This window comes from Tachyglossus aculeatus, chromosome 2 (genome assembly GCF_015852505.1).
Source record: "Tachyglossus aculeatus isolate mTacAcu1 chromosome 2, mTacAcu1.pri, whole genome shotgun sequence".
Classification (NCBI taxonomy): domain Eukaryota; kingdom Metazoa; phylum Chordata; class Mammalia; order Monotremata; family Tachyglossidae; genus Tachyglossus; species Tachyglossus aculeatus.
The window spans coordinates 27,043,591-27,056,388 of record NC_052067.1 but is presented as its reverse complement, the minus strand read 5'-3'; the positions used below and the strand labels follow the sequence as shown (position 1 = coordinate 27,056,388).

The window sequence follows — 12,798 nt, the reverse complement described above, 5'->3', positions numbered from 1 at the left end:
TACTATCATTATTACTACCCAAGCGCTTAGGACAGTGCTTTGCACAGAGTAAGCGCTTAATAAATGCCATCATCATTATTGTTAGTATTAAACGCCATCATTACGATTATTATTACTACCCAAGTGCTTAGAACAGTGCTTTGCACAGGGTAATCACTTAAACGCCATCATACTATTATTATAACTACCCAAGCGCTTAGAACAGTGCTTTGCACAGAGTAAGCGCTTAATAAATGCCATCATCATTATTATTAGTATTAAACGCCATCATTACGATTATTATTATTACTACCCAAGCGCTTAGAACAGTGTTTTGCACAGAGTAAGCGCTTAATAAATGCCATTATCATTATTAAACGCCATCATTGCGATTATTATTATTACTACCCAAGCGCTTAGGGCAGTGCTTTGCAGACAGCAAGCGCTTAACAAACGCCATCATACTATTACTTCTACCCAAGCGCTTAGAACAGTGCTTTGCACAGAGTAAGCGCTTAATAAATGCCATCATCATTATTATTAGTATTAAACGCCATCATACTATCATTATTACCACCCAAGCGCTTAGAACAGTGCTTTGCACAGAGTAAGCGCTTAATAAATGCCATCATTATGATTACTAACAAATGCCATCATACTATTATTATTACTACCCAAGCGGTTAGAACAGTGCTTTGCACAGAGTAAGCGCTTAATAAACGCCATCATTATGATTATTATTATTACTACCCAAGCGCTTAGAACAGTGCTTTGCACAGGGTAAGCACTCAAATGCCACCATACTATCATTATTACTACCCAAGCGGTTAGAACAGTGCTTTGCACAGGGTAAGCGCTTAATAAATGCCATCATTACTATTAAACGCCATCACACTACCATTATTACTACCCAAGCGCTTAGAGCAGTGCTTTGCAGAGAGTAGGCGCTTAACAAACGCCATCATACTATCATTATTACTACCCAAGCGCTTAGAACAGTGCTTTGCACAGGGTAAGCGCTTAATAAATGCCACCATTATGATTATTAACAGACGCCATCATACTATCATCATTACTACCCAAGCGCTTAGAACAGTGCTTTGCGCATAGTAAGCGCTTAATATATGCCATCATCATTATTAGTAGTATTAAACGCCATCATTATGAGGGTAAGCACTCAAACGCCACCATGCTATTATTATTACTACCCAAGCGCTTAGAACAGTGCTTTGCACAGAGTAAGCGCTTAATAAATGCCATCATCATTATTATAAGTAGTACACACCATCATTACGGTTATTATTATTACTACCCAAGCGCTTAGAACAGTGCTTTGCACAGGGTAAGCACTCAAGCGCCATCACACTACCATTATTACTACCCAAGCGCTTAGAACAGTGCTTTGCACAGAGTAAGCGCTTAATAAATGCCATCATCATTATTATTAGTATTAAACGCCATCATTACGATTATTATTATTACTACCCAAGCGCTTAGAACAGTGCTTTGCACAGGGTAAGCACTCAAGCGCCATCACACTACCATTATTACTACCCAAGCGCTTAGAACAGTGCTTTGCACAGAGTAAGCGCTTAATAAATGCCATCATCATTATTATAAGTATTAAACGCCATCATTACGGTTATTATTATTACTACCCAAGCGCTTAGAACAGTGCTTTGCACAGGGTAAGCACTTAATAAATGCTATCCTTATGATTATTAACAAACACCATCATACTATTATTATAACTACCCAAGCGCTTAGAACAGTGCTTTGCACATAGTAAGCGCTTAATAAATGCCATCATTAAGATTATTAACAAACGCCATCATACTATTATTATAACTACCCAAGCGCTTAGAACAGTGCTTTGCACAGGGTAAGCGCTTAATAAATGCCACCGTTATGATTATTAACAGACGCCATCATACTATCATCATTACTACCCACGCGCTTAGAACAGTGCTTTGCACAGTGTAAGCGCTTAATAAATGCCATCATCATTATTAGGATTAAACGCCATCATTACGATTATTATTATTACTACCCAAGAGCTTAGAACAGTGCTTTGCACAGGGTAAGCACTCAAACGCCATCATACTATTAGTATTACTACCCAAGCGCTTAGAACAGTGCTTTGCACATAGTAAGTGCTTAATAAATGCCATTATTATTATTAAACGCCACCATTACGATTATTATTACTACGCAAGCGCTTAGAGCAGTGCTTTGCAGAGAGTAGGCGCTTAACAAATGCCATCCTACTATTATTACTACCCAAGCGCTTAGAACAGTGCTTTGCACATAATAAGCTTTTAATAAACGCCATCATTACGATTATTATTACTACCCAAGCGCTTAGAACAGTGCTTTGCACAGGGTAAGCACTCAAACGCCATCATACTACCATTATTACTACCCAAGCGCTTCGAACAGTGCTTTGCACATAGTAAGTGCTTAATAAATGCCATCATTATTATTAGCAGCATTAAACGCCATCATTATGATTATCATTATTACTACCCAAGCGGTTAGAACAGTGCTTTGCACAGGGTAAGTGCTTAATAAATGCCATCATTATGATTATTAACAAACGCCATCATACTATTATTATTCCTACCCAAGCGCTTAGAACAGTGCTTTGCACAGAGTAAGCGCCAAATAAATGCCATCCTTATGATTATTAACAAACGCCATCATACTATTATTATAACTACCCAAGCGCTTAGAACAGTGCTTTGCACAGAGTAAGCACCTAATAAATGCCATCATTATGATTATTATCAAACGCTATCATACTATTATTATAACTACCCAAGCGCTTAGAACAGTTCTTTGCACATAGTAAGCGCTTAATAAATGCCATCATTATTATTGCTATTAAACGCTATCATTATGATTATTATTACTACCCAAGCGCTTAGAACAGTGCTTTGCACAGAGTAAGCACTTAAACGCCATCATACTATTATTATTCCTACAAAAGCGCTTAGAACAGTGCTTTGCAGAGTAAGCGCCAAATAAATGCCATCCTTATGATTATTAACAAACGCCATCATACTATTATTATAACTACCAAAGCGCTTAGAACAGTGCTTTGCAGAGTAAGCACCTAATAAATACCATCATTATGATTATTAACAAACGCCATCATACTATTATTATAACTACCCAAGCGCTTAGAACAGTGCTTTGCACAGAGTAAGCGCCTAATAAATGCCATCATTATGATTATTAACAAACACCATCATACTATTAGTATAACTACCCAAGCGCTTAGAACAGTGCTTTGCACATAGTAAGCGCTTAATAAATGCCATCATTATTATTGCTATTAAACGCTATCATTACGATTATTATTATTACTACCCAAGCGCTTAGAACAGTGCTTTGCACAGGGTAAGCACTTAAACGCCATCATACTATTATTATTCCTACCCAAGCACTTAGAACAGTGCTTTGCACAGGGTAATCGCTTAATAAATGCCATCATCATTATTAGTAGTATTAAACGCCATCATTACGATTATTATTATTGCTACCCAAGTGCTTAGAGCAGTGCTTTGCAGAGAGTAAGCGCTTAATAAATGCCATCATTATGATTATTAACAAACGCCATCATACTATCATTATTCCTACCCAAGCGCATAGAACAGTGCTTTGCACAGAGTAATAGCTTAATAAACGCCATCATTACGATTATTATTATTACTACCCAAGCGCTTAGAACAGTGCTTTGCACAGGGTAAGCACTCAAACGCCATCATACTATTATTATTACTACCCAAGCGCTTAGAACAGTGCTTTGCACAGGGTAAGCGCTTAATAAATGCCATTATTATTATTAAACGCCATCATTACGATTATTATTACTACTACCCAAGCGCTTAGAGCAGTGCTTTACAGAGAGCAAGCGCTTAAACGCCATCATACTATTACTATCCAAGCGCTTAGAACAGTGCTTTGCACAGAGTAAGCGCTTAATAAATGCCATCATCATTATTAGTAGTATTAAACGCCATCACACTATCATTACTACCCAAGTGCTTAGAACAGTGCTTTGCACAGAGTAAGCGCTTAATAAATGCCATCATCATTATTAGTAGTATTAAACGCCATCACACTATCATTACTACCCAAGTGCTTAGAACAGTGCTTTGCACAGAGTAAGCGCTTAATAAATGCCATCATCATTATTAGTAGTATTAAACGCCATCACACTATCATTATTACTACCCAAGCGCTTAGAACAGTGCTTTGCAGAGTAAGCGCTTAATAAATGCCATCATCATTATTAGTAGTATTAAACGCCATCACACTATCATTATTACTACCCAAGCGCTTAGAACAGTGCTTTACACAGAGTAAGCGCTAAATAAATGCCATCATTATTAGTAGTATTAAACGCCATCACACTATCATTATTACTACCCAAGCGCTTAGAACAGTGCTTTGCACAGAGTAAGCGCTTAATAAATGCCATCATCATTATTAGTAGTATTAAACGCCATCACACTATCATTATTACTACCCAAGCGCTTAGAACAGTGCTTTACACAGAGTAAGCGCTAAATAAATGCCATCATTTTTAGTAGTATTAAACGCCATCACACTATCATTATTACTACCCAAGCGCTTAGAACAGTGCTTTGCACAGAGTAAGCGCTTAATAAATGCCATCATCATTATTAGTAGCATTAAACGCCATCACACTATCATCATTACTACTCAAGCGCTTAGAACAGTGCTTTGCACAGAGTAAGCGCTTAATAAATGCCATCATCATTATTAGTAGTATTAAATGCCATCACACTATCATTATTACTACCCAAGCGCTTAGAACAGTGCTTTGCACAGAGTAAGCGCTTAATAAATGCCATCATCATTATTAGTAGTATTAAACGCCATCACACTATCATTATTACTACCCAAGCGCTTAGAACAGTGCTTTGCACAGAGTAAGCGCTTAATAAATGCCATCATCATTATTAGTAGTATTAAACGCCATCACACTATCATTATTACTACCCAAGCGCTTAGAACAGTGCTTTGCACAGAGTAAGCGCTTAATAAATGCCATCATCATTATTAGTAGTATTAAACGCCATCACACTATCATCATTACTACCCAAGCGCTTAGAACAGTGCTTTACACAGAGTAAGCGCTTAATAAATGCCATCATCATTATTAGTAGTATTAAACGCCATCACACTATCATTATTACTACCCAAGCGCTTAGAACAGTGCTTTACACAGAGTAAGCGCTAAATAAATGCCATCATTATTAGTAGTATTAAACGCCATCACACTATCATTATTACTACCCAAGCGCTTAGAACAGTGCTTTGCAGAGTAAGCGCTTAATAAATGCCATCATCATTATTAGTAGTATTAAACGCCATCACACTATCATTATTACTACCCAAGCGCTTAGAACAGTGCTTTGCAGAGTAAGCGCTTAATAAATGCCATCATCATTATTAGTAGTATTAAACGCCATCACACTATCATTATTACTACCCAAGCTCTTAGAACAGTGCTTTACACAGAGTAAGCGCTAAATAAATGCCATCATTATTAGTAGTATTAAACGCCATCACACTATCATTATTACTACCCAAGCGCTTAGAACAGTGCTTTGCACAGAGTAAGCGCTTAATAAATGCCATCATCATTATTAGTAGTATTAAACGCCATCACACTATCATTATTACTACCCAAGCGCTTAGAACAGTGCTTTGCACAGAGTAAGCGCTTAATAAATGCCATCATCATTATTAGTAGTATTAAACGCCATCACACTATCATTATTACTACCCAAGCGCTTAGAACAGTGCTTTGCACAGAGTAAGCGCTTAATAAATGCCATCATCATTATTAGTAGTATTAAACGCCATCACACTATCATCATTACTACCCAAGCGCTTAGAACAGTGCTTTGCACAGAGTAAGCGCTTAATAAATGCCATCATCATTATTAGTAGTATTAAACGCCATCACACTATCATTATTACTACCCAAGCGCTTAGAACAGTGCTTTACACAGAGTAAGCGCTAAATAAATGCCATCATTTTTAGTAGTATTAAACGCCATCACACTATCATTATTACTACCCAAGCGCTTAGAACAGTGCTTTGCACAGAGTAAGCGCTTAATAAATGCCATCATCATTATTAGTAGTATTAAACGCCATCACACTATCATCATTACTACCCAAGCGCTTAGAGCAGTGCTTTACAGAGAGCAAGCGCTTAATAAATGCCATCATCATTATTAGTAGTATTAAACGCCATCACACTATCATTATTACTACCCAAGCGCTTAGAACAGTGCTTTGCACAGAGTAAGCGCTTAATAAATGCCATCATCATTATTAGTAGCATTAAACGCCATCACACTATCATCATTACTACTCAAGCGCTTAGAACAGTGCTTTGCACAGAGTAAGCGCTTAATAAATGCCATCATCATTATTAGTAGTATTAAATGCCATCACACTATCATTATTACTACCCAAGCGCTTAGAACAGTGCTTTGCACAGAGTAAGCGCTTAATAAATGCCATCATCATTATTAGTAGTATTAAACGCCATCACACTATCATTATTACTACCCAAGCGCTTAGAACAGTGCTTTGCACAGAGTAAGCGCTTAATAAATGCCATCATCATTATTAGTAGTATTAAACGCCATCACACTATCATTATTACTACCCAAGCGCTTAGAACAGTGCTTTGCACAGAGTAAGCGCTTAATAAATGCCATCATCATTATTAGTAGTATTAAACGCCATCACACTATCATCATTACTACCCAAGCGCTTAGAACAGTGCTTTACACAGAGTAAGCGCTTAATAAATGCCATCATCATTATTAGTAGTATTAAACGCCATCACACTATCATTATTACTACCCAAGCGCTTAGAACAGTGCTTTACACAGAGTAAGCGCTAAATAAATGCCATCATTATTAGTAGTATTAAACGCCATCACACTATCATTATTACTACCCAAGCGCTTAGAACAGTGCTTTGCAGAGTAAGCGCTTAATAAATGCCATCATCATTATTAGTAGTATTAAACGCCATCACACTATCATTATTACTACCCAAGCGCTTAGAACAGTGCTTTGCAGAGTAAGCGCTTAATAAATGCCATCATCATTATTAGTAGTATTAAACGCCATCACACTATCATTATTACTACCCAAGCTCTTAGAACAGTGCTTTACACAGAGTAAGCGCTAAATAAATGCCATCATTATTAGTAGTATTAAACGCCATCACACTATCATTATTACTACCCAAGCGCTTAGAACAGTGCTTTGCACAGAGTAAGCGCTTAATAAATGCCATCATCATTATTAGTAGTATTAAACGCCATCACACTATCATTATTACTACCCAAGCGCTTAGAACAGTGCTTTGCACAGAGTAAGCGCTTAATAAATGCCATCATCATTATTAGTAGTATTAAACGCCATCACACTATCATCATTACTACCCAAGCGCTTAGAACAGTGCTTTGCACAGAGTAAGCGCTAAATAAATGCCATCATTATTAGTAGTATTAAACGCCATCACACTATCATTATCACTACCCAAGCGCTTAGAACAGTGCTTTGCACAGAGTAAGCGCTTAATAAATGCCATCATCATTATTATTAAATGCCATCACACTATCATTACTACCCAAGCGCTTAGAACAGTGCTTTGCGCATAGTAAGCGCTTAATAAATGCCATCATCATTATTAGTAGTATTAAACGCCATCACACTATCATTATTACTATCCAAGTGCTTAGAACAGTGCTTTGCACAGAGTAAGCGCTTAATACATGCCATCATTATTATTAGTAGCATTAAACGCCATCATTACGATTATTATTACTACCCAAGCGCTTAGAAGAGTGCTTTGCACAGGGTAAGCACTCAAACGCCATCATACTATCATTATTACTACCCAAGCGCTTAGAACAGTGCTTTGCACAGGGTAAGCGCTTAACACATACATTATTATTATTATTATTATTATTATTATTATTACAGTGCTCTGCACACACTAAGCGCTCAATAAATAGGACTGAACGAATGAATGCAACAGCGAAGGAGTCAGAGAGAAGCAAAATCCGTGCGGGTAAGAAGGGAAGGCCGCGGGCATTTTCCCGCCCGCCCGCCCAGGCCGGTCCCGAACGCGGGCGGTGACGGAGAACCATGAGATTTACGCGCGCCCTCGGCCCGGGCGGAGGCTCCGGCCACCTAATCAGTCAATCAATCGTATCTATTGAGCGCTTCCTGTGTGCAGAGCACTGTACTAAGCGCTTGGGAAGCACAAGTCGGCAACATAATATAGAGACAGTCATCATCATCATCAATCGTATTTATTGAGCGCTTCCTGTGTGCAGAGCACTGGACTAAGCGCTTGGGAAGTCCAGGTTGGCAACATATAGAGAGGGTCCCTGCCCAACAGTGGGCTCACAGTCTAGAAGGGGGAGACACAGAACAAAACCCAACATACTAACAAAAGAAAATAAATTGAATAGATACGGACAAGTAAAAGAAGTAAATAAATCTGCCCATCCGCAAAGCTAGCTGTCTTCCTCCCTTCAAGGCCCTGCTGAGAGCTCACCTCCTCCAGGAGGCCTTCCCAGACTGAGCCCCTTCCTTCCTCTCCCCCTCGTCCCCCTCTCCATCCCCCTCATCTTACCTCCTTCCCTTCCCCACAGCACCTGTATATATGCTTGTACATATTTATTACTCTATTTTACTTGTACATATCTATCCTATTTATTTTATTTTGTTAGTATGTTTGGTTTTGTTCTCTGTCTCCCCCTTTTAGACTGTGAGCCCAATGTTGGGTAGGGACTGTCTCTAGATGTTGCCAATTTGTACTTCCCAAGCGCTTAGTCCAGTGCTCTGCACACAGTAAGCGCCCAATAAATACTATTGAGTGAATAAATGAATATAGCCTTCCGACTTCCTTCCTTCCTCTCCCCATCCCCCCATCTTACCTCCTTCCCTTCCCCACAGCACCTGTATATATGTATATATGTTTGTACGTATTTATTACTCTATTTATTTTACTTGTACATATCTATCCTATTTATTTTATTTTGTTAGTACGTTTGGTTTTGTTCTCTGTCTCCCCCTTTTAGACTGTGAGCCCAATGTTGGGTAGGGACTGTCTCTAGATGTTGCCAATTTGTACTTCCCAAGCGCTTAGTCCAGTGCTCTGCACACAGTAAGCGCCCAATAAATACTATTGAGTGAATAAATGAATATAGCCTGCCGACTTCCTTCCTTCCTCTCCCCATCCCCCCATCTTACCTCCTTCCCGTCCCCACAGCACCTGTATATATGTATATATGTTTGTACGTATTTATTACTCTATTTATTTATTTTACTTGTACATATCTATTCTATTTATTTTATTTTGTTAGTACGTTTGGTTTTGTTCTCTGTCTCCCCCTTTTAGACTGTGAGCCCAATGTTGGGTAGGGACTGTCTCTATATGTTGCCAATTTGTACTTCCCAAGCGCTTAGTCCAGTGCTCTGCACACAGTAAGTGCCCAATAAATACTATTGAGTGAATAAATGAATATAGCCTGCCGACTTCCTTCCTTCCTCTCCCCATCCCCCCATCTTACCTCCTTCCCGTCCCCACAGCACCTGTATATATGTTTGTACATATTTAGTACTCTATTTATTTGTTTATTTTACTTGTACATATCTATTCTATTTATTTTATTTTGTTAGTACGTTTGGTTTTGTTCTCTGTCTCCCCCCTTTTAGACTGTGAGCCCACTGTTGGGTAGGGACTGTCTCTAGATGTTGCCAATTTGTACTTCCCAAGCGCTTACTACAGTGCTCTGCGCATAGTAAGCGCTCAATAAATACGATTGATGATGATGATGTACAGGTAAAATAAGTAGAGTAATAAATATGTACAAACATATATACATTATATATGCATGCAATAATAATAATAATGTATAATATATAATGTATATATATACCGGATTATATTGTCCGCATAGGTGAGCAGCAGTTTGGACGCCTCCAGGAAGGCCTCCGGGCTGTTCAGGCAGAGCTCGGCTACAGCCTGGGAGACGGGAGGCGAGCGGGAGCCCAGCGCCGTCGCCATCGTCGCCGAAATCTCTTCGTTTAACGGCCGCCGCCGGCTCGGATTTCCCTCGCGCATGCGCGCCCCCGCCGGCTCGGCTCTCCCTCGCGCATGCGCGCCCCCGCCGGCTCGGCTCTCCCTCGTCATCATCAGTCGTATTTATTGAGCGCTTACTATGTGCGGAGCACTGTACTAAGCGCTTGGGAAGTACAAATTGGCAACATCTAGAGACAGTCCCTACCCAACAGTGGGCTCACAGTCTAAAAGGGGGAGACAGAGAACAGAACCAAACGTACTAACAAAATAAAATAAATAGAAGAGATATGTACAAGTAAAATAAATAAAGTAATAAATATGTACAAACATATATACATATATACAGGATATAACGTGATCAGGTTGTCCCACGTGGGGCTCACAGTCAATCCCCTTTTTACAGATGAGGTAACTGAGGCTCAGAGAGGTGAAGTGACTTGCCCAGAGACAAAAGCGTGAAGCAGCGTGGCCCAGTGGAAAGAGCCCGGGCTTTGGAGTCAGAGGTCGTGGGTTCAAATCCCGGCTCTGGCACTTGCCAGTTGTGTGACTTTGGGCAAGTCACTTAACTTCTCTGGGCCTCAGTTACCTCATCTGTAAAATGGGGATTGAGACTGGGAGCCTCCCGTGGGACAACCTGATCACCTTGTAACCTCCCTAGTGCTTAGAACAGTGCTTTGCACATAGTAAGCGCTTAATAAATGCCATTATTATTATTAAAAGACAGCACCCCTACCTATAAGGAGCTTGGGTAGGGGGAGATGGTCTCAATATTATTTACAGGAAGAAAGAAAAAGAGAATGGAAAGATGGATAAGAGGGAAAGTAGGAGCAGGCCGCGTAGCATCTGGAAATTACTAGGTGCAAAAGTCTTCTAGACTGTAAGCCCGTTGTTGGGCAGGGACCATCTCCATATGTTGCCGATTTGTACTTTCCAAGTGCTTAGTATTTATTGAGCGCTTACTGTGTGCAGAGCACTGTACTGAGCGCTTAGGAAGTACAAGTTGGTAACATATAGAGAGGGTCCCTATTCATTCATTCATTCAATCGTATTTATTGAGCGCTTACTGTGTGCAGAGCGGCGTACTAAGCGCTTGGGAAGTACAAGTTGGTAACATATAGAGAGGGTCCCTATTCATTCATTCATTCAATCATATTTATTGAGTACTTACTGTGTGCAGAGCACTGTACTTTATGTCTCTATGTGATGCCAATTTGTACTTCCCAAGCGCTTAGTACAGTGCTCTGCACATAGTAAGCGCTCAATAAATATGATTGATTGATTGATTGTACTAAGCACTTGGGAAGGACAAGTTGGCAACATATAGAGACAGTCCCTACCCAACAGTGGGCTCACAGTCTAGAAGGGGGAGACAGACAACAAACAAAACATAGTAACAGAATAAAATACATAGAATAGATATGTACAAGTAAAATAGAGTAGTAAATATGTGCAAACATATATACAGGTGCTGTGCGGAAGGGAAGGAGGTAAGGCGGGGGGGATGGAGAGGGGGAGCTCCGAAGGAGGAGGCTCAGTCTGGGAAGGCCTCCTGGAGGAGGTGAGCTCTCAGTAGGGCCTTGAAGGGAGGAAGAGAACTAGCTTAATAAATGTTTTATTATTATTATTATTATTATTATTATTATTATTATTATTATTATTATTATTATTATGTGAGGAGGGTGGGCATTCCATTCATTCGGAGCCATCCCCTTGATCTTTCTCTTTAGACTGTGAGCCCACTGTTGGGTAGGGACTGTATATATGTATATATGTTTGTATATGTTATATGTTTATATATATGTATATATGAGCTCACCTCCTCCAGGAAGCCTTCCCAGACTCAGCCCCTTCCTTCCTCTCCCCCTCGTCCCCCTCTGCATCCCCCCATCTTACCTCCTTCCCTTCCCCACAGCACCTGTGTATATGTATATATGCTTGTACATATTTATTGCTCTATTTTACTTGTCCATATCTATTCTATTTATTTTATTTTGTTAGTATGTTTGGTTTTGTTCTCTGTCTCCCCCCTTTTAGACTGTGAGCCCACTGTTAGGTAGGGACTGTCTCTGTATGTTGCCAATTTGTACTTCCCAAGCGCTTAGTACAATGCTCTGCACATAGCGCTCAGTAAATACAATTGATGATGATGTTGATGTTTCTACATATTTATTGCTCTATTTTACTTGTACATATCTGTTCTATTTATTTTATTTTGTTAGTATGTTTGGTTTTGTTCTCTGTCTCCCCCTTTGAGACTGTGAGCCCACTGTCAGGTAGGGACTATCTCTATATGTTGTCGACTTGTACTTCCCAAGCGCTTTGTACAGTGCTCTGCACACAGTAAGCGCTCAATACAATTGATGATGATGATGATGAGGGGGCTCAGTCTGGGAAGGCTTCCTGGAGGAGGTGAGCTCTCAGTAGGGCCTTGAAGGGAGGAAGAGAGCTAGCTTAATAAATGCCATCATCATTACTATTATTATTATTATTTGAGGAGGGCATTCCATTCATTCGGAGCCATCCCCTTAATCTTTCTCTTTAGACTGTGAGCCCACTGTTGGGTAGGGACTGTATATATGTATATATGTTTGTACATATTTATTACTCTATTTATTTATTTATTTATTTTACTTGTACATATCTATTCTATTTATTTT

The 12,798-nt window shown here is 39.5% G+C and overlaps 1 protein-coding gene across 1 annotated transcript in view; it reads right to left on the bottom strand.

Annotated features, from left to right (window-relative positions):
• The window catches only part of NGLY1 (N-glycanase 1), a 57,263-nt gene extending 47,137 nt beyond the window's left edge, over positions 1–10,126 (bottom strand). The window contains exon 1 of the mRNA XM_038742134.1: positions 9,999–10,126. Coding sequence (XP_038598062.1) covers positions 9,999–10,126 — 128 coding nt within the window. The remainder of the gene's footprint in view (positions 1–9,998) is intronic.
• Between the last annotated feature and the right edge of the window lie 2,672 nt (positions 10,127–12,798).